The 22,792-nt window shown below is 54.5% G+C and overlaps 1 protein-coding gene across 1 annotated transcript in view; it reads left to right on the plus strand.

Moving 5' to 3' along the window:
- The window catches only part of LOC122393540 (death-inducer obliterator 1-like), a 42,020-nt gene that overhangs the window by 14,449 nt on the left and 4,779 nt on the right, over positions 1-22,792 (plus strand). The window contains exons 10-20 of the mRNA XM_043389706.1: positions 154-620; positions 885-1,272; positions 1,797-1,899; positions 2,138-2,494; positions 3,112-3,286; positions 4,709-4,810; positions 5,771-5,888; positions 6,898-7,091; positions 7,453-8,168; positions 9,332-9,479; positions 12,750-12,866. Coding sequence (XP_043245641.1) covers positions 154-620; positions 885-1,272; positions 1,797-1,899; positions 2,138-2,494; positions 3,112-3,286; positions 4,709-4,810; positions 5,771-5,888; positions 6,898-7,091; positions 7,453-8,168; positions 9,332-9,479; positions 12,750-12,866 — 2,885 coding nt within the window. The remainder of the gene's footprint in view (positions 1-153; positions 621-884; positions 1,273-1,796; positions 1,900-2,137; positions 2,495-3,111; positions 3,287-4,708; positions 4,811-5,770; positions 5,889-6,897; positions 7,092-7,452; positions 8,169-9,331; positions 9,480-12,749; positions 12,867-22,792) is intronic.

The raw sequence follows: 22,792 nt of genomic DNA on the forward strand, positions 1-22,792 counted from the left end.
AAGCATCCCGAATGTAAAGGCACGGGGCGATTCCACAGCGTATAGATTGTTGCAACTGCCAGCGCCCTCTGGGGCACCGTTCCATGGCTAACTGCCGTGTGGTACTGACCGCATTTTAACTGTTACCCGCCTCTCGGCGCCTCTGGCCTCCAGGCGCCCAGATGGAGGAGGAGGGACGCGACTGGGTCTGTCCGCTCTGCAAACGGAAACAGAAGCAGCGCGAGGCTGCCGAGCGCGAGGCAGCGACGCTCGCCCGGCAGGCGGCTCGCGCCAAGGCACAGGCGGCACACTCGCCGCGGAAAACGGTGCGTCCCCAGCCCCCCGCGGCGCGTCACCAGCCTCCAGCGGTGCGTCCCCAGCCGCCGCCGGCCAAGTGTATCGTAGCGAGCTGTCGCCGGCCGCCGCGGCCGTCGTCCGTCTACTGCAGCGACCAGTGCATCCAGCAGCACGCCCGCGACTCGCTCTCCAAGCTGAAGGCGCAGCAGCAGCGGCCGCCGCCGGCGCCGGTCGCCCCCCGGCCGCCGGCGCCGCTGGCCAGCCCGCCGCCCGTCCAGAGGAGCCTCTCCCAGTCCGTGCAACAGAGTCCCGTGCGGCCCGTCCGGCCCATCAAGGTGATCAAGGTATGTGTATTAGCTGGTTTTGGGGAGTGTCGGTTCAGTCCGTCACATGTGTTTTTGTGCTAGTTTGGTCATCATTCACTGTATAGTCGTGTCTGATATACAGTTTAGGTATCCTGAAATGAAAACACCGAACATTGAACTGAAGTATAGATACAACTGGCCTTGCTTGCCGCGCTGATATACCTTCCTGTTATGTTGTTGCTTTTTATGTTATGGATAAAATTAATGGATATATAACCTTGATGTATCTGTATCCATCTACAGGACTTCCAGAGTCAGCTGGACGCCGGCAGTTCTAAACGAGTGGCGGTGCCTCACAGCGTACCACAAGTGCGCACCATTGTCACCACTACCATCACCAGTCCGACGGCCGCTGGTGCCGCTGTCACCACCACCGCCACTGGCTCCACCGCCACCGCCACCGTCTCTGCTGAAACTGCCGCCACAGCCACCACTACCAGCGCCACCACTGCCGACCCGGCCCCGGCGGCTTCCACAGCCTCCACGGCTTCCACGGTGTCTTCCCCCGCTGCTGTTACCGCCACCGCGCCATCAGCGTCAGGGGTGACGCCGCGCGTGGTCAGCAAGATCGGCCTGTCGCCAGAGGCGCGCGTCATTGTGTTCGAACGCCAGTCGGGCAAACTGCTGACAGGTGAGCGGCCGCTACCGGGACCGTGAGGGGTACCTTTGGCGGGGATGACCCTCTTAGCATGACCTTCCACCTGTCGCCACAGGTAGCCTGGGGTTTGTTGGGATGGTGACTGTAGGGCTGGAACAAGCCAGGGCAGGGCAACTGGTCAGTTCATGAAGAGGTTTCTATGCGGGCGGTGCTATTAGCTTATGGATATGCGCCACTGTTCAGACCGAAATCAGGCGAAGATCGATCCTCTCTAATTGTTTGTTCTTGTGTGTGTGTTTCTTTTTCTCGCGATCAGCTTCACTACTCTCTTATTGACCATCTAGTGTGTCCTTTCCTCATTGCTGCTTATGACAAACAACTACATAAAATACACGTTTGGGATAGTTGCAGGGTGTATTCGGATCGCAACGGAGCATTGCAAATCACACAGCACCCGCAAGGGCGCTATCTCAGTCAGCTTGATGATAATAGATGGTTGGTGGCAATGTCTTATGGTGATGAGTGCTGCCCTGAGGTCCCCTATACACCATTCACAGGTTTGAAGGCGCCCACCGTGGGAAACCTGAAATCGTGGCTGAAAATGCACCCGAGCTTCGAGGTTCTCAAGCCGGGCATGCTTCCGACGACCAAGTTCTATGGGTAAGTGAACCGTCAGTAGCAAGAATCAGCGAGTACGCTCGCATGCTGAAATAAAGATGATCGCTGTATACTGGCAGGAGCCGTCCAGTTGACTGGATCTCTCCGCCAAGCGAGTGGTGTTCCAGTGTGTGTGTGTTCAGTACGAGTATACATCATTGTCTGTTATAGGTCGGAACTCTGCACGCCCTGCACAATCCCCGGATGATGGGCATCTAACCCGACCCTCCCGTGCCCACAGTAAGGCGAACGTGAAGACGGTGGGTGCCGCCTCAGCGCAGCAGACGCCACACAAGCCCTCGGTGCACATCATCCGGCCGTCTGCCGCCTCCGTTGCGGCCCACAAAGAGAGCTCGGGGTCCCCGGCGCGGCACAAGTCCGTGTCGAGCGACCCGTCCGGCGAGCGGCGACACTCGGCAGGCGGGGGCGGCTCACCGGCACACCGGCGCCGCTCCTCCGGTGGCGGAGAGCAGGTGCCCAAGAAACGGCGGAAACACACCCGTGATGAGGACGAGCCGCAGCCGGAGAAACGTATTGTGGATGTTGACAAGCTGCGGGAGAACGTGAAGAAGACGCTGTGTGATGTGCTGCATCGCAGGTGGGTGGATGGTAGGCTCAGAAGGCGGGTGCGTACAGCAGGGTGATCGCACAGAGTAGTCTGTGAACTTACCTTCTGGTGGTGGTATATACCGCCGGTTGGGATAGGCTGTATCGCACGCTCACTGCCACCTGCCAGTGTTAGAGTGTTTGAAGTAGGTACTGCCAATGTTTCATGGACCCTCGATAGAAATGTAGGCATTCATGTGTCCGTTGTATTCTACGGTATCGTCTATTCGTTCGTCCTGCTAGCAGCTAAGACAGTTTGACGTTATTAAGTGCTGAACCAAGATATCCACGTCAGAGTTAATAAGGTGTGACTATGGAATTATCTGGGTGGACCATATTCAAAGATCCCAGCGGACTTCGTACAATTTTACATGATTTGTTCTGTGTCCTGTCATACAAGGGCTGGCGGACGACACGAATTTTCACCTTTCTACTCAATTATGCAATAACTCAGTTCGCCTTCCGAAGATAAAACTTGTTCAGTGCTCATTTATGCGAGCCAATTCTAGCACTTACTGCGCTGTGATGTATTGTGTTGTAATTGGATTTACTAAATAGGAATATGAAATGACGCATGGTGTTTGAAGAAGGCTCTCATTTATTTTACAGATGTAAAGACGACAAAAATGTCGCCAAAGAAAAGGATGAGATCCAGAAGCTGGTTACCGAGATAGAAGACAAGCTGTTTGCGATGCACAAAGATGTTAACTTCAAGTACAAAGCCAAGTACAGGAGTCTGATGTTTAATCTCAAAGACGAGAAGAACAGAGGACTGTTCAGAAAGGTAATGTACCGCGTGCCTCGGGCTGAACTGGACGTCATCTGGTAATGCGTCCCCTGTCGTCCCGCCTGGTCGTCCGTTGCTATATCATACGATTTATAAGGCTACAGAAGTTGCTGATCACCCCAATCCCGTTCGTATTTTCACATAAAAATGAAATGGCACCGGTTTATTGGAGGGTTGCTATGGAGCGTTCGAGCAGTAACATAGCCTTTCAATGGTCGGTTGGGAGCCCGGCCGTCTGTCTTACCATATGTTGCGGAGTTTATTCGCCTCGTCAACTAAACTGAGGGGCTATCGGCACGGCATGCAGAAGAGACTGAAGTAAAGAATAGCTCACAAGCTTAACAGTTCGATCTTCTACCATTTGTTGCTAAGGTACTAAAATATTGATATATGAACTTGCCGCCACTTTGACAACAATGAATGACAACTATGGCAGGTTTTGAGGTTGTGACGTATATTGTGATTAGAGCTGAACATATTAAATAGTTATATCTGTCTCTTTTTGCACAGGAAAGTAAAACCTTTTCTCTCATCTCTGCATTTTCATTGTTCATTACGGATGCTATCGTGCAATGCATTCATATATTATGGCCATATTTACCGTATAATCAAGTGTCATAATGTAATTTAGATAATTTAAGTCTCGTACGTTCAGCTTTACCAATCATTTTTTGCCTGGGAACTTTTGCTGTGGGCTACGGTTTTCCGTCTGTGCCGGCTTTAATAAGGCTGTTTGATGCTGAATAACGACTTCTTTGATGTGCCCGCTACAGAAGAATTTCTTGTTCGAGTCCTGAAGGAGGTTCAGGGAAATTCATCATAATGGGAAGTGATTTGTTAAGTGAGGTATAATTGGCGCATGCTTGAATATCAGCCTGATGATCAAAACGGATCCACTGAGTTCTTATGCGCCCAAGAAGATCAGAATAATTAAGTGGATGGGGGACGGTTGTAACTAGTAAACCATCCGTCAGTGTTTTTTTTTTTTTTGCTTTGTGTTTTCCAACGTTTTCACCATCCCTGAATCGATCTGCATGTTTTCTCGCGATTTCTTAAAAAAATGTACATTTGGCCGCATGAGGGCCTGGCTATTGCTGATAAGTCATACGTTGAACGTCATATTTATGGGGAGATCTCTTTGCAATTGAGAATCTGTCGCATCTGACTGAAAATTGGCCCTCCGGCCTCCAGTTTGCCTTTTTCGTTGTAATACTAAACAGAAACGCAACCTGACCCCTGATTCCTTTGAACTCAGTAGTTAGTTCCGTCACATTTGTTCCTCATTAAGAGCACTGTTTAATTTGCAGGTTGGTTCTACCTTGATTATACATCAAGCGTAAGGAAAGTTCCCCAGTCCCCCTCCCGCTCCCTAGACGCACTGACCCTCTAACTAACCCCCGCTGCCGTGTACGTCCTCAGGTGTTGTTACGTGAGATCGACCCGGCCCGCCTGGTCACCATGTCTGCTGACGAGCTGGCCAGTAAAGAACTGGCCGAATGGAGAGAGCGGGAAGAGAAGAAGGTGAGAGTCTAGTCGGCGCCGGGCGGAGAGGCAGAGCATACTGTCCGGCTCTTCACTGCGACCTGCCACTGTCTGTGCGGAGAGAGTTCTTAGAATGTATCGGTGGCAGGCGTCTGGTTCGGCGTCAGAGGTGCTTGGTGGTTGGTCTCTCTCTCTCTCTCTCTCTCTCTCTCTCTCTCTCTCTCTCTCTCTCTCTCTCTCTCTCTCTCTCTCTCTCTCTCTCTCTCTCTCTCTCTCTCTCTCTCGCCATCTTCTGCCTTCCTCTCCCCTCCGTTCCTCTCTTCTTTACCCTACTGAGCTGCTCGATGACTAGCAGTGAGGACGGGACGTTTGGGCGATGTACCAATCATTCTCTCCTGTCGGTGGTCAGATCGTTTGACATCCACCCGCAGTGGGTGCCACTCCGCTACAACTTCTCATTAGAGCTGGCCATTATCGGTGGGATTCGGGCCATACATTTACTGCCGTCCAATAGAGCCGCGAACTCGCTAGCAGATTGTCGCGATTGCCGCGTACTCGTTCAGGCTTCACGGACTCCCGGCCACGACCAAACCGGAGTTCATTATAGTTAAGCCAAACTTCAGCCAAAGTGCTTGAACGGGGGACTTAATTTGGGTCGGTAAGCGCTTACGAAGTAATCAGCTTCTCTATACGGGCTAGTGGCCACCGTTGGTGCCATAAATATGCACATGTAAACTGATCTAATTACCATGTTCTAAGAGCTGCGAACTGCGAAGCTCGACCGGTGACAGGAGCCTCTCTAGGTACCTGCTCGCTCAGGCTCATAATTCGCTCCATGCTCTTTAGAAATTTTACAGAAAATGTTCGGTGTCATCGGCTGAGGTTAATGTATTCACTTGGGCAATAAAGTCCAAAGAGCATGCTGTTGCTGGATTCTGTCATCCTTATTTAGATTGTACAGTTGATACACCAGCCTTAACGTCATATCCTCGTCAACAGGAACTTGAAGCCATTGAGAAGCACGAGCTGGACATGCTGGCCCTGGGCAACAAGTTCCTCATCAAGACGCACAAGGGCGAGCAGATCATTGAGGAGGATGACGATCTTCATCTGATGGGTGAGTATGTTTCCCGCCTGCCGCCCTGCAGCCATAGTGCTTGGGGGAGTGTGTGATTGCTGCGCTATAGTGACTGATTGCGGCAGGCGGCAGATGCGTCTTGCCCCCGCCTCGGTCGCCGCCGCAGCGAACGAGGCTAACTTTGCGGCGGTGGGATCAGCGGCGGTGTGTGTGTGTGGGGGGGGGGGCTGTAGCGGGCGCTGACGGGCCCGGGCGGCTGTCGGTTTCAGCACCCGAATTATGCCGCATCGCTGGGCCCGGCCGCATTCGTACCGATATTTGTTGGCCTGATTGGGAGAGAGTTACAGAGATGTAGCAATGTAGTTTCTGTTGTTGGTGAGCAACGCAGTTTCTCACTGTAGTGTGAATATATGATGATGTATTGAACGCCTTATTCTGATCGGCGGGTGTTAAAGCCATTCTTTGACATGACTGGCTCCGAATTCCGATGTTCCATTTTAGTGCCGTCAACTGATGATTAAAGTTCATGGATTAACTTCACCAGGGAACTCATCATGTGGGCATCATTAATAATGTCGTACCGCCTGCTAGCTCAATGTTTCAGATCCATTGATAGACGTCCTTTGAGATTCATTCTAGTGTCATGATCATTAAACATGCGTAGAGACTCGTTATGAATAATATATCCCTCTGTCTCTCATAAGTGCCGAATGACACCGACAAAATCGATCACTGATAGGACTAATCTTATCTAAACGGATGATTTTAACGAAGGGGGACAGAATGTGTTGGCAAAAGTCTGCCATCATTCTTAGCTGAACAGTGAACATACAATGAAAATGTATGTTCAACGTGAGTGAACCTTAGCATCACCTCTATCTCTGTGGCTATCCGGTAATGGTGGATGATGTCTCGTCGATTAGGCAGATCGGACTGTTCTGTAAACTGCTGTTAGCTGTTACTTCCACCCCGTTCTGTCACTCAGCCGAGTCACCGCATCTCGCCCGTCTTTGACTCTCCCCGTCTCCGCCCCCTCCTCCTCCGACAGAGGACAAGAACAAGCCGACGGTGTCTGCGTCCGCCGAGGAGCTGCTGCCGCCGCCCGTCGACCAGGAGCCGCTGGTGGAGGACGCGGCGCTAAACGACACCACGGAGCGACACGACCACGCGCTGCACGTGTACGACCCCGGCTGTAGGATCTGCACCGGACGGGAGCCGCTGGACGCCGGACGGCCGAAACTGGTGAGCGCCGTGGGTGGGATGGGGAGAGTATGGGGACAGACTGACTAGTGGTGGAGCGATATAGGGAGACCAGTCGAGGGAGGGGTGGACGGTGTGGTGAAGGCACTTGGTGCGCAAAAAAAAAAAAAAAATCGTGATGAAATGAGCATTTGGAGAACGTCTTTAGTGATAATCGGCAGGAACATAATTTTGGTTAGCAATAGTGATAGCTTTAATGTGGGGATTTAATGATTTAGCGAGTGCTCTTTCGTGGCAATTTACATGCATGATTTTCTAACGAAATAGTACGCGGCGTGCTTCCAAGCTTATGTCAACGCTACCCAGCATTCCACATCTGACATGCGTGTTTTTTTATCCACAGGAGAAGTCCGACTCGCGAACCTCCTCCAGCAGCAGTAAGCACTCGTCCAGTAAGAAGTCCTCCTCCAAATCGTCCCGGCGCCACCGGAGCGGCAGCTCCGAGAGGCGGTCTTCGAGTCGTCACCATCACAGTAGCAGTAGTAGCAGCAAACGGCACGGCAGCAGCAGCAGCAGCTCGCGTCACCACCACAGCTCCAGCAGCCGCGACAAGCACAAGGAGAGCAGCAGCAGCAGCAGTAAACGGCACCACGACAAGGATAAGAGTCGTGATCGGGGCAGGGACAAAGACAGAGATAGAGACAGGGATAAGGATAGAGAAAGAGACAAGAATAGAGACAAGGACAGGGATAAGGACAAGAGCAGAGGGAAGGACCGCGATAAGGACAAGGAGGGCGGTAAGAGCGGTGAGCGGGACAAGGACAAGTCCCGGGGCAGTGACAGTGACAAGGAGCGGCGCCGACACCACTCGGACCGCGACAGGAAGGCGTCTGAGGACACGGACAGCGGCCGGGACTCGGAGCGGAGCCGACACAAGAAGCACCACTCGAGTCACGACTCGCGCGACCAGGAGCGACGGGGGCGGCACGCCAGTGACGCCGCCGAGGAGAAGGAGGAGGACAGGGAGACGAAGGAGGAGGAGTCGGTGCGGACGGCGGCCGAGGACGACGGGGCTGGATCAGACCGCGACAAGGAGCCCTCTTCCACCGTCACTATCAGGTGAGAACTCAACAGGTAGACTGTCACCCTCATTCCATCGTCACAGCCAGTTGGGAACTCGCCTCCGCCCTGAGTCCACCCGCTCCACCGTCGCTATTAGGTGAGGCTGAGAACGCTCCTTTAATTGCCACTGCAAGGTGAAAGTCGTCCTCCATCGACACTACTGTGAGGTGAGAATCCACCTGGCCTACTGTCAAATGAGAGACCCCCTCCACTGACACTATCAGATGAGAGCTAAGCACCCTCATCTACCGTCCAAGTCACTGGTCGTAAGGGTTCATCCATTCCACAGTCACTACCAGGCTAGAGTACGCCCAGTACTTCAGGTGGAAATCGAATTCATCCTGAGGTAACATGAAATCCTTTGACGTAAATAGCCATTGCGGTAGGAGTTGAATTGTCCGCATTTACCTTTTAACCGAGTCGAGGAGGTGCATTGTTGATCAGTCTGCCGCTCTTATGTCTTGGTATGGGCCTGAATAAGCGCCATTCGTGGTTGGTGATAAAATCCATTCGCGTCTCCACCTCAAGTTTTACAGTTCCAGCGGAGGCCATTGTTCAGTTATGCTAGCGGAGGGCTCTTGGGCTACACTCGTGTATTTGATTCAAAAGCTGAGTTTTGCTATGCTGTTTGCTGTAACCGTTTGATCTGCCTTGTTAGGACTGTGTGGCCACTTGCTTTGATGTTACTTTGATCGTGGTCTGTGCGTAAAGAGATGCAAAATTTTCCAGCAAATCAAAGCCTGGCATTAGGGAAGCACCTTTATTTTTTAGGGCACGATACCGAATGCTCTCGCCTACTGAACGTGGTATAAGTTTACCTCGTTTGGTGCCCTCCGTCCTGGGGGTTTGTGCTCCTACCGAAACTGTGATTTTGGACTTTGCACCTCTTCGAACTCGCTGCTCTCCGCCACAAGTTTTGACTGAATAGTTACCAACTGTTTCGCAAGCTGACTTTCACAATTAGCGTATTCATAGCCTAAAGTTTGTTTTTTAATTAGCAAAGGTCAGAAGGCAAACTATGTGAGACTTCACCGGCCCCTGACGCGTTCACCGGACCCTTGACGCAATGCTTCCCACGTGACGTCATAACTCGACCTTTGATCCCGCAACCCTGCATGTAACCCCATGAAGACTCGTGACCTGTGTCTGTGTGCCCTCAGAACGCCGCCGCGGGCTCCTGCTGAGGAACCGGAGCCTGCCGAGCCGTCGCCCCCGCCGCCACCCAAGGCGCCGCCCAAACCGCGCTCCGTGTGGCGCGGCTTCATCTCTATGCCCGACATCTGCAAATTCTTCACACAGGCATTCGAGGTAAGGCGATGGATGCGGATCGCTGTCAGAAATGTCAGTAGCTGTGACGCATGTGTATTGAGTAAATTTAACCCTCGCCGGCACAGGGGGGGGGGGGGGTTGATGCAACCCCCCCTAAGGTTTTTCGCGAATAACTCGCGTAAAAAGCGGCCGATCGCGACGAAACTTTCAGTACCCTCGCATTGATCAATTTTACACCTACCCTCAAAATTTCATGACCCTGACCCCAATGACCTTTGACCTGTGACCTCTTTTCTGTGACCATGTTTGGCCGAAATCGCGGTTCGGCGCATGTCGGCTCGCATTAGCCGCGCGTTTGCAAGCTTTTCGTGGTTTCAAACGTTCGAACATGTGATTTGATGTTGCTCCCATGCATTAGGGTGGGTGTCAAGGTCACCTGAAGGTCAGGTCAGGTCATTGACCTTTGGTGACCTCGGGTGACCTCGGTTCACTTTTTCGAGTTTTACATGTTTCTAGGCTAGTTTTTGGAGCTGAATTCGAATTTAGCAACCATTTGAACATTTACGAAGTAGTTTTGGTGCCTTCGTAACATGTTACGAAGCTATCCGAGGCGGTTGACACGTATTACGAATACCCGTCACAACCCCTACCGGTTGACCTGACCTGACCTGACCTGACCTGGTCTAAATGCTTAAAGACATCATCTCTGATCAAAACTAACACGATATTCGTAATCAGCACCCCGGAAAACCACATAGCAGCCACACTTTACGACTTTCTAACAGGTCCCGATTTTCCCGGTTTTCGGGTCATTGACCTGACCTGGAAGGTCACCCGATGACCTAGGACCTTAAAATTGGGTATCATCGGCGTCCTCTCGTGACGGGCAACACGCTCGTTTTTCCGCGAAGCTCTAGCTCAATCAGGGGCCAAACGCGAGGGGGGGTCGTACCAACCCCCCCCCCCCTTGTGCCGTCGAAGGACTCAAAATGGCCTGTGCCGGCGAGGGTTAATGGACAGTAGGGGGTCACTTTCGAGAGGGCGCCGGTGTCTGATACCAGCCTGTCGCATCCGAGCGTCTCTGGTGTGTCCTGAGCTCGCACCGGCGCAGAGCCGCGGTGGATCGTGGGAATCTACAGCCGCGTGGCGGGTGCGTCTTCAGTGCGCCGGTCACCTGCGCTGTCCGCCGCTCCCAGGGGCGTGTCGCAGTGTGGCCCTGACCTTGACCTGTGGCCTGGGGGGACTGTGACCGCCGCCGGCCGGTCGCCCGGTGGGAGGGGGCGTGGCGCACGCTGGGTGTGGTGCACCGGATGAGGGCGTGGCTTTGCACATACAGTGATACATGCCTGTGTGTCGTTCGCACGGCTCGGCCCTGCACCTAGCTGGCGGCAGCTGCTGCCCTGCACCGTGGTAGGATGTACTGAGATGGCGCACACGGCCACCTGTTCTTGTTTGGGAAACGTCGCGTGTGGAACGCGTGACTGTGAAGCCATGCGTGCCCATTATAGGTTGACATTCATTGTTGGGTCCAAATATGTGAGGATAGTGTAATGGTTCTGCCTGTGACGGATCTCAGAGACGGATGCAGGGGTGATGGGGAGTGTGTCAGTGTCCTGAGCCCACCGTCCCCATTTTTGGCTCCTGGCCCGGAGACACGGGAAGGTTCCGGGATGAATACCCATTCTGATTCATATGCAAATCCCCGTCAAAGGATGCTGACAGGCATTAGGGCTGGTGGAAAATGGCGCGGTTTTCTGGCGACATATTTGCCGAAATTATTCTAATGTATGGCGGCTACTTGTCACCGCGCCGTGTTAAACAGCCTGTCACGTTTCACCCGCGGGAGATTTATTTCTTTTGTTGGACTCTTAAATCATGTTCCGGTGATGGGTACATTTTGGTTAGACGCCTCGGGTTGCGGCGCAGATGCTGCTAGGCAGTCATGCATCCACGTTAAGTATTGTCGATTATGCTGCCTCACCCTGTATAAGTGTATAGTACTTAGCACATTTGGGACGACGTTGGTGCCCACTGGAAACTCTGGCGACCTCAAGATGAGCGTTCTGTGACTAAACACCTAGTGGGGGCGGTATGGTACTGATCAACTGGCAAAGACTAATATTAATAATTATGTTATTTGGTCATTTATAGTCAGTCTAGTCAATCATGCATCATTGTCAGTCAGTGTCGTTTATCATTGCTGTTCATATCGTGAGTAGTCTTTCCATAGAACGTTTTTTTCCATGATCGGGAGACAGGAGTCAACATTTAGGGATGTGCTCTGTGTAGCTTTACACCGAGGGCTCACTGAGTAACTGTTCCCTTCCACGGTCGGGGCCGCGCCGGCCGGGTGCACCGCCGTCTCGTTACGGGCCGTGCCGCCCATCAGCGCCGCTGTTCGCCACACTGCGCCGCTGCTCGCCGCAGTGCGCCGCGCCACGCAAACACGCCTGTGGGGTCACTCGGGTAATACGGGCCAGCCGCGGCGCCGCAGCGCCTGCTAATGGTCCGTCAAACGAGCCAACTCCGCACGGAGCCCTGCCCGCGGCGTGTACTGGCAGCCGTCTGTCGTAAAAAGAGGGAAAATAAGGGAACTCACTGCCCTGAAATTTCATGTTCACACTTATTTTGTATGTCGATTTATATTTGTTTCCTGAAATGGCCAACGTTCTCAGATGAACACTGAAGATATGCATACGGTTTTGTCATGTTCGTAACCTCTCACGCCAATTTTTTCTGTTAGGTAATCTTGTCGAGCTTCTTAGTCTGCATTGTTAAACGAAGTAATTTCATATTGTTTACCGAAATAATATCTTTATCATCTTTACATTTTTTCGGAATATTTGCTTGTTCGTTCACACTGAAGGCCGAAAACTAATTCGTCGGAGTAGCCAACAGGCGACGCGCGGGTAATAGGCGGCGACCGTGACCAGCTAGGGTCACTGTAGTCGATCAAAGGCGGTCAGACAGCGGTCATAGGCCTCTGAATGTCGATGACCGGAACGGGGACGCCCCACAGGCTGTTGGCAGGTCACTTAGCGACCGGCGACAGCGTGTGATGGTAGATCCCGGCGCCATGAGATAGAAGTGTGGGGTGACGGGGTCACTGTGAATTCTAGCATATCGTGTTTGCATCAATTAGCGCCCTCAAGGTCAGAACCCTCCTACCTGACCAATGGGCGTTTCCCCTCTGGTTCTGCAGAGGTTTAGATGTTACTGTCATGTGGCCTCATGTGTCTAACCTCCCTTGTCGACACGGACACTGACGCCTAGGACCTACTGACATCTGACCTTCCCTCTTGCCGACAGGTGTCTGGCAACTCGTCACATCTGGCCACCGACATCCCGGACCGTGTGGAGGTGGTGGGTCGGATCGCGCCCGAGACAATCTGGGGATATATCCGACAGGTCCGCAAGTCCAACAAGGTGAGTACAGCTTAAAACCGCCACCCGACCCATAGCTCCCTTAACTGTCAGCCAACCAGTTCAGAACCACGGAACCGCCAGTGAACCCTGGCCTGTTGGCAGGCCGGCCGGCTCCGCTAAAGATTCAAATAATCTATCTAATATTCTGTCTCATCTAACGCGGTGCGAGGGGCTCCTGTTGAGATTCGCGCTCCGGTCGTAACCTTAGTCCAGCGCTAAACCCGGAGAGCAATCACGGCCATGGTATGAACTTGTCTTATGTTATGACCGCGAGCGTTTTACGTTCGGTTTAATTGTCAGATAAAGTTGATTGATGGAGAGTCAGACGAGCCGTCATATGAGCTCAGAAACCGTGACACCATCAAGCACAGTTCCGCTGCGGCCAGATGGGTGGTCTGTAGATGTAAATTCTGGGGTGATTTTGGGTAGCTCGACGCGCCTTCTCCGCGTGTCGCCATCCCAGGAGAGGGTAGCACGGGACCGAGCGGGATGCTCGATCGCCTTCCAATCGGTCTGTCCACCCACACTATGTCTATGGGCCTCAAGGTGACCCATCCCATCAGGATGTGTGTGCTATGTAGCCGCTGTAGGGTGTTCCCCACGAGCCCCTGGTCACCATGGTCTGCCCAGTGCCCATCTCGGACCGGGCACGTGGGCGTGGGCTGTTTCCCAGCTCCGGGTGATCACTCTGTCTAAGCGACCAACAGCGGCTGCTTATAACGGAGCCGGCGGAGAAAATTTCATGAATGGCGGCCCGGTGGTGAATTCTATGAATATCCGATCAGCCAATCCCGGTGTCTGGGGCGCCGCTGCCGGGCCGGCCGGCACGCTCCATGGACTGCTCCGATGTTCGCTGATGGTCGGAGACGTGCCGTCGCTGCTCGAGTTCGATCGACTTGGACAGACAGATCCCCCAGCGACGCCGCTGGGCGTCATTCAGGGCCGCTTTCGGACGGTGACCTTTGTCAGCGTGCACGGGGCTATTCCAACCAAAGGCCGGACTCGCCTGCTGTTTTTTTGGCCTTACGTTCGACGTGGTCCAATATTATCGCCGATAAATTATCTCTGCGGATGAGGGATAGCCCTCATACGGGCGAATTTTTCTGCTGATAAAAGATGCTGATCTGGCTGTGCCGTTATCCAACAGATGTGTAGCTTGCCGCGCCCTTTCCATTCCATTTCTCTCAACACTTATTTTTCTAGTCGACGTTAAAAACGCACCATTAATGCCACGAGACGCGTGCCTCGGTGTGGGTCCCGACCGTATAATTATATCGGACTGAGACTCGCTGCTATTGTTATTTCTCCCTCCCCGTCGCCCAGCCCCATCCGTCCGGCCGGCCGCTTTGTCGACGGCGCTAGCTATGATCCGGTATCTCTCGCCACACTGTGAGCGGCTGTTGTTTGCCAACTCATCGGCCTTATTCTCCCCAGAGACTGGCGGCGTCTTGGCGGCCCGGGGGGGGGGGGGAGTGCGGGCGACTGTCTCCCGGAAGTGGAGCCACAGACTGTTGACTGCCGAGCAACAAATAGAGCGCCGTCGAGAGCCGGCCGACGTCGTACTGTTTTTATCACTGCACTGTTCGCCGGCCGGCGCCGTCGATTACGGAAAAATGAGGCTGGTGGATGTCGACCGGCCGCCCGATCCCGCCTTGTTAGGCACGTGCTGAGCCCCCTGGACAGATGGTGTGCTAAGACTAAGAGACAGAGACATTTTGGTGCGACTGGGCACGACTGGGCTAAGTCGGCACGGCCCGGCCGCCTCAGCTGGTCAGCGGGTCGGCTGATAATGGAATCTCATTGGCGGCCCCACGCTTCACTGGCCCTTCGTATGAGACTGGACGGCAGCCTGTCACACAAACGAGCGCAATCTCGCAGGCTGACCTTTTCCGCCCATCTTCGCCTCTGTCCCATTTCTGTTCTAACTTGCCCATTCAATTCCCGTCACCATTGCGTTCGGGCTTTATTGTGCCCTTCACGTCCATCACTCCAGTTCCTGATGTGACTCGCATCTCTGTCATGAACGTCGACGACCTTTGCAGTCCGAATGAGCTGAAGCAAAAATCCTCGCTTCTGTGGCCCATCAGACCCGTCTTCGCCCCATCCCACCTCCAACTGAAAAATGACAAAAATAATCAGCCCTCTGTGTCCTGCCGGATCCGTCTTTACCAGATAGGTAAAGTGTCCTACCTCACCCCATCTCCAGCTGACCGTCTTCAGTGGAAAGTGAACACTGGATCCTGTAGTCTACCAGAGCGCCGTGTCGCCGCCTTCCTTTGTCTTCACGCTGTCTTTTCCCTGTAGGATATTTTTCCAGCTTTATATTTCTCTTTTACTCACCATTCTATCTCATTATCCTCTCCCATCCGTCTCATCGTCCCTCACATTTCTCCTACCTCAACTTCACATCATTGCACCACTAGTCTACGCTGACACCAGTGTCAGCCAGTACTGGGAGAGAGGGGGTCACCACTGTCCGCAGTGACACCCGGGCTCGGCTTCAGCGCAGCCTCTGCTCCGGGAACGTTCGATGATGTCCACTGGGGCTCAGTGGAGCGGCACGTCCCCCTGGACAAAAACCGCCTCCGGCCGGCTCAGGGCGGCGGACAGTGCCGGGAGCGCTGCAGGCCGCGCTGTCGGGCGGCTGTGAGAGCCGGGATGCGCCGGCCGGCCAGCCAATCTCGGTCGGCGCCTGGTGCACCGGCCGAATGGGGCCTGATTTGGCCGTAAAGTGCGGCGCGCGCGGCGCTGGCGTCCGCTCCCCGGGGGACGCCGCCGTGCTGAGGTCCGGCTGGTGGACGGGGCCCGGTGTGGACAGGGGGGACCGCGGGCCGGACCTGCCGGACCCATCTGTCGTACCCGGCGCCGGCCGGCCGGCCAGCGCCCCGACACGTGTATGCAAATCCGCCCGGCCTGTGTCGCGGAAAATGCATAGGACGTTGAAAAATGTCATCGCCAGCAGCGTTGGTGTGACGCACCCGGTGCCTGTCCGGCCGACCGGGGTGGATGAGACTGGCACAGGTCCAGGTGATGTGGAGCGTCCACAGGCCAGCTTGTGGACTGCTGATGGGCTGAAGTCTGGATCGTCCACAGACTACAGCGGATGAACTGTCCACGGATAGTGATGGGTATGTTGTCCACAGGCCCACGAGTGGACCGTTCAAAGACTGCGGAGCCGTGTAGGGAAGAGCCAGCCGACGGCACGAGACCAACTAAACCCACCGTCACAGCGGTCACTTGAAACTCCACCGAGCACTCGGTGAAGCGGGTCGAACCCCAAATGACGGATGGCGGTTTGGAATCCCGATACGGTGTCGGAATGCAATTCGCCTTCAATTCGGCGGCCGTTTCCGATGAAATAGTGTCGTTTGACGAGGGCTCGGCAGCGATTTCGGCTGAAATACGGCCAGCCGATGGCGGTGTGGTCAGTCTGCGCTTCGTGCCTGCGCCGGCTGCCGTCAATGTCCCATAACTCAAGTGCCTGTGCCTGATTTTGTCCGTGTCCGATTTATGTGCCCCTGCTTCGTCCCCCGTCTCTGTGATCTGTCACACCTTTCCAGCATATTTTGCCTATTCAACTCTCTATTTTAGGCATATCTGTCCGTCAATCTCAGGTGATGTCCTTTTTGTCTAGCATCCTTCCACTGCACTTATCTCAGCTACATCCCCACCCGTTCAACGTAACCGTCGCGTTCACCTATCACCAGTACCTATACGCCCCATCCACTACGGTACTACCCACTATACACCTTTCCCCTCTATCTGTTCCACCTAGCCATCCCGTTCACCTGTCCTTCCCACGTAACCGTCCCGCCCACCTATCCACCACATTCATCCGTTCCCCGGTCCCTGAGCAGTCGTTTGGACCACTCTCCGTACGCCGCCGCAATCGGTCCGACCACCACCGGGTCCCTCAGGAGGTCGCCGTGAAGCGCAGCGAATAAATCCCACAGGGACGACCCGGTCGCCCAGGCGAGGGAGTGAGAGTGAGTGAGTGGTATGAGGGTCTACCTGTGATACGATTACGGACGCAGCAAGGCAGGGTGACGGATTGGTCGCGGACCGGACTATTTCAATCAGTGGCGAATCGTGTGCTAAAACGGTGTTGGTTTCATGACTGCTACATCAGCTGGATTTACGCGTCAGCGGAGGACCATTGGGCGACTCTGATCGCCTGACCGTGTGTAATGGGCCGGCTGCGGACATTGTTTCGGCCGATTTAGTCCCGTAATGGACGATTCGATGTGACGGCGCAGCTGGTCTGCGAGCAGTGAGCACTCACTCAAATAACCCTCGGTCGGGCGGTATAAATTTCAGACAACCGTCGCCGCCGCCCGGATAGGTATGGGGGTGGCTGGCGGCCGCGGGTAGACTGCAGCAGTCTACCCGCGGCCGCCAGCCCCCAGGGTCAGCAGCTGACCCTGTGAACTGCGGTTAGACGAGTCAGCGGCTTGGCTGAAAAACAATAAGGCGCTTTGCTGGAGCTGAGCCGGGAGCAACAGAGTTAGATAGACCCACGATCAAGTGCCGGATATTTCCACCCTAGGGTGCCTTTCGCGCTTTGTGTCGGAACACCCTAAAACACAGACATTTCCTTCACGGACGTTGCTGGCACGTAATCATGACTGCATCATACATGAATGGAGGAACGGTGCCTGTCGGTACCCTCACCACTACGACAAACCTGCGCTGTCTATGGGGTCTGTGACTGTGTGCCTCGAGGGTTACTAGGGCCGGTCCGGGGGGGGGGGCTAAATCACCGGGCTCCCTGCGCAGGGCGGGAGGGGACGGGGAGTCGGCTGGCAGCTTGTTGATTGCCGACGGCGTGGCACGCGGTACCGGCCGCCTAATGTCATGTGTCATGCATCGACGGCGACGGGCCGCGGCGGGAAGGACGAGCGGCACGGGCGCACGACTCACGGGTGTCGGGCATGGACGTCATGCAGGACAGATGTCACGGGCCATGCGGCTGGATACAGGCGCCAGATAGGGCTAGACGCTCTCGCCAGACAGAACTGGCTGATGGATATGCACGCCTACCGAGACTGGCGGTTGGATTCAGGTACCAAACAGAGCTGGATGTTAGCGCCAGGTGCCAGACAGGACGCGGGTCCCAAGCAAAACTGGTGGATGGGCTCGTACGCCACACAGGACTGCTTACTGGCGCCAAACAGAAGTGATCGTTGACGTCAGGCAGGGTTGTAGACGGACCCTGACGCGCCTGAATGGTCTCAGACTGGATACGTAGCGGTCGTGTTTGTCAGGCTGTCACAGCGATCGTGCATAACAATCGGCTCTGATGAAATCGAAACACATTAATCGTTTGGTTTCCAACACTGCATTGATTCAAGCACCAGTTGTAATAAGTTAATCAACGGCTGAAATGTTTACGTCGAAATTCCTTGTCGAAATTCCTCGTATCGATTACCATATATTGATCGATTCCTGATGCATTGACGACCTCACTAGTTTTCCAATTTTGGAAGTATCTAAGTGCATTATTGCATTTGGTGCTTGAAAGTCGACTCAATGCTGCATTCCTTGGTGAAGCCGCCATTGACAATCTTACGTATGAATGAACGTGTGAACATTCAAAGACGACTGCAGATCGATGAAAGCCATCAAATGGACGTTTCTGAATCGCGTCCTCGCAGCCGCTGCCATGGATTCATTTCCATTTCCACTACTCCGAAGCCGATTTTCAATGGTGATGACGTTCGATGCATGAATGAACTGAGCGAATCGAAACCCATTTAGTTTTGCTACAGAGCGAAATGATTAGAATTAGAAGGCTGGCTAATTTAGCATTAATTAGAAGTTTCGAAATGCTGTTTTGCAGACTGGTTTGCTACTCAATGAATGGGCGTCTGTGTGCCTTTGATCTACCAACTCTCAGTGGGTTGCAGGCGGCGGGTCGCTCGGCACTGGCTCGCCTCTCCCGCCCATATCGCTCGCGACAGTCGACGGGCGTCGGCTCCCCTGACGCCGCCGGCGGAGGAGCGCTCTAAAGGCGACGCGCCGCACCTGTCTGGTGCCCGCGCGTCTGTCGACGGATTGCATTAGCTGTGTTTGTCTACACCTCAGCCCATCTGTCTGACCGCATCACTGCTGCGCTGCTGTGACGGCTATTCTCACCCCAGATGAGCTGAACACGGCGGGTTTCTGTTCTTTCTTTATGCGATATTCGTGACGACAATGTGCCAGCCCGTGTCTGAGATGTGACTGTGATGTCTCTGGCGCAGGCAACAATGCCTCTGAGACAGCCTCTCTGGGGGTGGGAGGGGGTGGGGACGGACGCCGCGCGCCGGATGGGGTTCTGGTAATCGGGTGATCTCTCACTCTCGTCTCTCTCTCTCTCTCTCTCTCTCTCTCTCTCTCTCTCTCTCTCTCTCTCTCTCTCTCTCTCTCTCTCTCTCTCTCTCCTCTCTCTCTCTCTCTCTCTCTCTCTCTCTCTCTCTCTCTCTCTCTCTCTCTCTCTCTCCTCTCTCTCTCTCTCTCGGGCGGCGCCTGTGCCGGCGTGGTGGTGCGTCGGGTAGGCGGCCGAGGCGCCAGATTGGATTATACACGGCCGGCCGGTCGGCTGATCCGCCGACGGCCGCTGCTCGACGGGCGGCCTGCCATTAGTGCGGGAGGACCGCCGCGGCCCAGTACGGGCCACCAACAATGCACCAGCACCAGACCCGCAGGCCGCACGGCGACGAGGCTGCGGTTTGGCTGGGATGAGAGTTTAAGAGCAACAAACGAACACATTACAAGAAATGCCGACTTAAACTGGGTTGTTTTGGAAAATGAAGTTATAACCTACTGCAGTTGTGAGGACGACTATGAGCGATAAACATCCCAACATTGTAATTCGTGTTCCCGTGATTTATTGCCAACAAGTGCAAGTCCGTACAAACCTTTCACAACTGACTCCAAACCTCAAAGTTCAAACTTCATGCACCGTGCAACTGCAACTTCTATGTTTGCCCATCAATCGCTAACTTCCACTTGATCTATATCGTACATATATGCTTTCCTTGCTGTCATGAGATGTATTTTTAATTTTGGGTCTCTATCAAGCTCCAAACCACTCACTTTAACATTCATGGGCGTTGCATGATAAAGCTGTCCTTTTGAACTTTTAAGACTTCATGGCGGTAATTACTTGTCAAACAGCATACGAAACATGTTAAGTGACCAAAACTTTGCGTCTCTCTCTCTCTCTCTCTCTCTCTCTCTCTCTCTCTCTCTCTCTCTCTCTCTCTCTCTCTCTCTCTCTCTCTCTCTCTCTCTCTCTCTCTCTCTCTCTCTCTCTCTCTCTCTCTCTCCATCTCTCCCTCTCTTCCTCTCTTTCCCTCTCTCCCTTTCTTCCTATATTTCCCTCTCTCCCTCTCTTCCTCTTTCCCTCCCTTTCTTCCTCCCTCCCTCCCTCGTTCTCTCTCTCTCTCTCTCTCTCTCTCTCTCTCTCTCTCTCTCTCTCTCTCTCTCTCTCTCTCTCTCTCTCTCTCTCTCTCTCTCTCTCTCTCTCTCTCTCTCTCTCTCTCTCTCTCTCTCTCTCTGTCTCTCTCTCTCTCCCCCCCCCTTCCTCCCTCCAGAATAACAGGACAGGTTTGCACTGCCATTATGCGCTACTAAGGAATTTATGTATTTATTTATTTATTGTTTCATTGTTTTGCCACAGCCGCTTGAATCATTTACCAGGCTTATGTTACTGCTTCTCCTGATAGCATCCTGGTCAATGGTCATCACAGGATGCGAGATCCACCAACACTTTGCAGATGTCGCATTGCTTTCCGTCAGCAACTAATCCATCTGGCAACACTTTGAATAAATTACCTGTCTCTCAGCGAACAATGCCATTTTCGCGCTCCGTCGGCTGAATTGGGCGCTCGGTGTCGCGTTTCATGAGAATTGGTGTCGCACGCGGCGGGCCGGCCGGCTCGGAGATAGGGCGACGCTCTGGCGGCCGTCACCATACATCAGCCGGCTCGTAATCGGCGACACACAGCGCTACGTGCGTCTCTGCAGGTCGCAGAGCAGACGGGCGGTGACAGAGCGGCTCAGACCGCCGCGCTCTTCCGCCTCACTGCCGCGGGTGTGACACGGCGGGTCAAGTCTGTCTCATTGCTGCGGGGACGGTCGGCTCGGGCCTGCAGGGCACTCCAAACTCCAGGCCTCCAGGCCTCTCTATAACTCCTCCAAACTCCTCACTCCAGGCCTCTCTCCTGGACAGTGCACTCGATGCACCCTTCTCGAGAGTGCCGTATTATTGCGCGGTGGTTCCTGTATGGCCTGACCTGGATGTCGTCTCTGTCGTGGCCGGCGCGTCTCCGGGAAGGCGTTGCCGGTCTGTCGCCGTTTTTCCTCCCACTGACCGATGGGCGTGCACTGGCCCGCCCGGGCGCGGCGTATTGCGCCGATCGGACCTCGCGAGCGGGCTGCATGCAGCGAACCAGCACCGGACCAGTGTCTCCGGTCGCCTTTTTGTGTTAATATTGCACGACGGCCGGCGACTGGCACGTGGCTGTAGCACGTGACGTTGTCGGTTGAATCCCCCGGGAGTAGACTGGAGAGGGACGTGACCCTCCCTCTGCGACCCCGCCCTCCGCGGCGTCGCCCCGCCCGTCCGTCAGGGCCGGGCGCACTCGGTCTGCCGGGCTGGGCCGCTCGTCGGCCGCTCGTTTGGACAGCCGTCGGTTACGGTGGTTGACCGCGACCCGCTCCGTCCGCCGGCAGAGCGTGCCCAGATGACCCGCTCTTCCGGCCCCGCCCGCGCAGACCCGCTCTGCCTCACTATTGATAGCTGACCACCGGAAAGTGGACTCAATCGAGCCACGAGATGCATGCCCATAGGCGCGGGAGCCGGGGGGGCAGTGGGGGCAGCTTGCCCCCCCAACTCTGGGGCCGTGGGGGCGGTGCCCCCACAGCTTTGAGATGGAATACCACACTTTTTTTGCAAATGTTTTCTTTTTTTGTTAAAAAAGCCGAGGGGTGAAAAATAAGTGGCCTAAAACCGGTGAGCAAACTAGATTTGGGGGTAACCTAGGTTGATCTCTATTATGGTGTGCCCCCCCAGTCGGAAAGTAGTTCCCGCGCCCCTGTGCATGCCGTGTGCCGGGTCCCGCGGCCGCCGGCCGGGGGCGGGTACTACCGGTATAGTGGAGCGGAGTCGTTCGGATGGCCCGGTCAGACCGAGTTAGTGCGCCGGGGCCCGTCGTCGGCCGCCGGCTTACTGCCCGACCGACGGAGATGAGCTACAGTAATGTCCGAGACCAAACTTCGGCCAGGACAACTTAATGACGCCTTATTGCAAGAAATGGCAGTCTATTCGTTTAATTTCTGGCATGGCTGCAGGTAATGATCCGAGCTTAACGAATGGGGCACATCCTGTTTCCTGATGTATTGGTCTTGTACTGAATGGGGTAAGATTCGCACTGCTGGCGTTCGCGGTATTCCAGCCGCGCGGTACGGGTGGCAACAGTTCCAGTACCTGACCAATCCCCGGTGCATTTTCAGAGGTCTGGGGCCTTAGATCTCGACCAGTCCCCAGTGTGATATCTGCCTTTAGGAGCTGGCGTCGGGAGCTGCGGCGCGGCCGGCCGCTCCCCAGGTCAAAAGGCTGAGCCGAGAACGGCCTGAGTTATATAATCGCTGCCAGTGTCCGGCCCCGTCCGTGGGCCTTTTCACCGAGCGGCCACAGCTCCCCATCTGCCGCTGGAGAGCTATGAATGGGATTATTCGTCCCGTAACGGATGTCATTTCCTTTGTGAACTCATGGTTCCCATCTTAGCTCTTGACTCAGGTCTTGGTCGCAGTGCTGGCTACCGTTATGTGACTTGTCTTAGTTCATACCTCTGCTTCCTTCCGGTGTGTTTCGGTCCGAGTTTGGAAGTCATCGGCATCGATTCTGACTTCCTAAAGGTATGACGTTTGCTTGGCCTCGG

This window comes from Amphibalanus amphitrite, unplaced genomic scaffold, assembly GCF_019059575.1.
Source record: "Amphibalanus amphitrite isolate SeventyFive unplaced genomic scaffold, NRLGWU_Aamphi_draft 000540F_arrow, whole genome shotgun sequence".
NCBI classification, from domain to species: Eukaryota; Metazoa; Arthropoda; class Thecostraca; order Balanomorpha; family Balanidae; genus Amphibalanus; species Amphibalanus amphitrite.